At 41.7% G+C, this 3,129-nt stretch overlaps 1 protein-coding gene across 1 annotated transcript; it reads right to left on the bottom strand.

The window, feature by feature from the left end:
• Positions 1–1,702: 1,702 nt before the first annotated feature.
• On the bottom strand, positions 1,703–2,926 carry LOC124269517 (S-adenosyl-L-methionine:benzoic acid/salicylic acid carboxyl methyltransferase 3-like). The gene has a single exon (XM_046704545.1). The coding sequence runs from the start codon at positions 2,924–2,926 to the stop codon at positions 1,703–1,705; it is 1,224 nt and encodes a 407-aa protein (XP_046560501.1).
• Between the last annotated feature and the right edge of the window lie 203 nt (positions 2,927–3,129).

The following is a 3,129-nucleotide window of genomic DNA, read 5'->3' as shown; positions in this document are numbered from 1 at the left end:
GGGCAGGGTGCGGTGGTTTTCACCACTCGTTGTCTCACGGGATATTTCCCGCCATGGGTGACGCACCGGTGATAACTATCCTTGATTTAGACTTGCAGTAGACACATGTAAATATGTCATCGTAGACATCATTCCACCAAGCATACTCAGGGACGTGAGTGAATGAGTGAGTGAGTTAAAATTTCAAGCCATATCGTGACTAAATCAAGTTATAGATTAATATTAATCAAGGTAAATTATCAAAAACAAACTGTCAACGAGGGACACAGATAGAAATTTAAAACTAATGACTAAATCTAAAACATTTTAACAATACACGACAATACAATATAAAAACCGGCCAGCTATAGATCCCCAACAAACTGAAGGTAGATCACCATACTAAGGACCATGGGGACTTACAGTACATTTGCTACCTGCATGGGCCCCAGCTGGATTCATCCCTTCAGCTGTTAGCAATTTATAATAGTCTAGCCTTACATTAAAAATACACATATTCTACGATTAAAAATGTGGCGATTTTTAATTTACTTTGATTGTGTTTGGACGTAGGTACCCTCTCAGGAGGGCATACACAGGGACGTATCCCAGGCACTTCTTGCATGTTCAAGCTTTAGTCTTAGTGCTGTCCATTTTGATGATATGTCCAACTGTACCCACATAATCGTTTAATGTATATTCTAACCATCTGTGACCATATTCTGAAAAATAGACTCATTTATTCATCAGAGTGAGGAGAGACGGCCCAGCAGTAGGACATTGCCGGTATTTAATTACAGCAACCGAAGTATTCTACTACTCCACTGACAGCTGTGTCAATGTAACAGTAACTCAAATATTTAATTTTAAACTCAAGTTTATTTTAGCGAGGTCAGGACGGCCAGTCCAACAACAAACAGGGGCATTACACATATACCCGGAGATAAATTTGAAGACGCCTAAACATAAAGGATGTACCGGAGACGGTTGGACTATACATTGATAACGTTCTTAGCAATGAGAGTATGGGTCAGGTGAGTTAACACTGTATTAATTGAATTTCAAGGTTAGCGAGCTATGAGAACAGTCATCATACAAATCATATAATTATGATTCCAGTTTTAAAAGGTTCTGTGTGGGTTTGAAAACACAGGTGCTGCGATATTTTCCCCATGTGTATAGTTCCATCATCACACCTGACAAGGCAGGAAGAGACAATGCCCCTCATCCTGGCTTTACATCTGTGACCCGTGAAGATCCGGACTAGAATTGGTCTTCAGCAGCCGATGCTTGTCGTGAGAGGCGTCAACGGGATGGGGTTGTCAAGCTCTTTTGTTTGGTTGCGTGCCATCGTATCCCAATTATGTTGATTGATGCTCATAAAATGATGCAAAGAAAAGTGTCAGTTAAAAATTAATAACTGGATACTCCCGTCAATTAATAAAAACACTGTCTGATTTTCTTTCGAGCTGCCGTCAGATGGCACCATTACTCCAGGGCGGCGTCCGCTGTAAATGCTTACTTTTTAAGCCAACTGTGGGAATGGCGGGTGCTACCGATAAAGCAGGACATGCTTATCCTTTCAGTGAAAAAACAATGTCAACACTGATATTCAGGGATCTATTTCATAAAGTTCCCTTAGTCAATTAGTTGATGTTTCATTGCTATCAGAAAGGTATGTCTGCCCGTTAAGATTTCCCCCACGTCATTTCTTCTCGTCTGACTATTCTTTTCTGATCACGAGATATATAAACTTCACATCGTCCTTGAATATTTCGGGGTTCATCCTTGAAATACGTTTGTTCAGGTCGTCGTACAGCCCATCAACTATCTGCTCCTTCCTCTCCAGTGATCGGGAGTCTGAGAGACCATTCATGAAGGTGCTGTTGCTCCAGTTCCTGTGAGCGGAAACGTACATCCTGGCAAACTCCTCCCTATCATCAATTCCTTCTTTGTCCTTCTTCTCTTTCCAATTGTTGTAAAATACATCAGGGTTCACTACAGCTTCAGCTGACAAGAGGGTTAATCCTGACCTTGAAACTGGTGACGTTTTGTTATCGAATGGTTTTCTCATCTCCTTCATGGTGCGATAACAAGCGGATATGTTTGTATTGACGAACTCTTCTTTGGAGATTTTACCAGATTGACGGTATACCTTCCATACTTCATTCAGTAGTCCCACAAGGGAATACATAGTGTATTTATTTTCTCCAGTGTTTCTGTCCTCAAACTCAGCAACGGTACCTACGACAAGTAAGCCTCCCCGTTTCAGTTCTCTACTTCTTCTCAGTAAAAAGGTCTCCCAGTCCAACTCGGCTTGCTTGTGTAGTGCAGCCGTCTCCTCAGTACTACTCTTGGCATCTTTGTAAATCGAGTTCTTGAAGGTGGTTGGTGTCCTTGACAACCAGTGGATAGACGTCATTGACATCATGAAATGGATAGAGTTTGAAGGTATAGACTGCTTGTAGAAGTTTGTCCCTGAAGCAAGAACATAGACATTGTCCATTTCCAGGAGGTAGGACGGCGGATCAGGGATGATTCCTGACATACGTTTGAAGAGGGAATTGAAATCATTCATTTCCAAGTCTTCATAAATAACCTGGAACTGGGTGTTGGGACCATGATGATCTTTCAGAGTTGCCAACAACTCACCGAAAATGGCCATGGCAGTAGAACCATCAGCTGCACCATACTCGGCAATGTTGAAGACCGAGTCCTTGTCAGTGAAGGGAATGGTTTTGGCCAATCTGAGAATCGTTTCTCGCACTGGTTCGACATGTAGAAGATTTTGTTTTCCGAGTGTTGATCCATAATTTCCGTCACCTGTTTTCCCATATGGGCGATATGCTTTAGGAATATCTTCATAGTATCTCACTGGTACAGCTGTAAATCCCTTGTGAATGCGTAGATGTCTTCTGATTTCTGAATAGAGTATCCTGATGGACATTGTTGATGCAGTTTTTGTTTTCTAATTATAGAGGGTCGCATGCAATCCCGTTGTGGAATGGTGGCCTGAAGAAAAGACAAATCATATATTCACTCACTGGTTTTACTATCACCACCTGTCTAGCTCCCCGTATCCACACATGTATACCATTCTGATTATTGATGAGAATATTAAGGTGAGGTGAGGTTTACCGTCGTGCTTGA

Source organism: Haliotis rubra, unplaced genomic scaffold, assembly GCF_003918875.1.
Source record: "Haliotis rubra isolate DU_JTF1 unplaced genomic scaffold, ASM391887v1 Scf1450, whole genome shotgun sequence".
NCBI lineage: Eukaryota > Metazoa > Mollusca > Gastropoda > Lepetellida > Haliotidae > Haliotis > Haliotis rubra.
The sequence above is the reverse complement of the archived record's forward strand: the minus strand, read 5'-3'. Positions and strand labels throughout refer to the sequence as shown.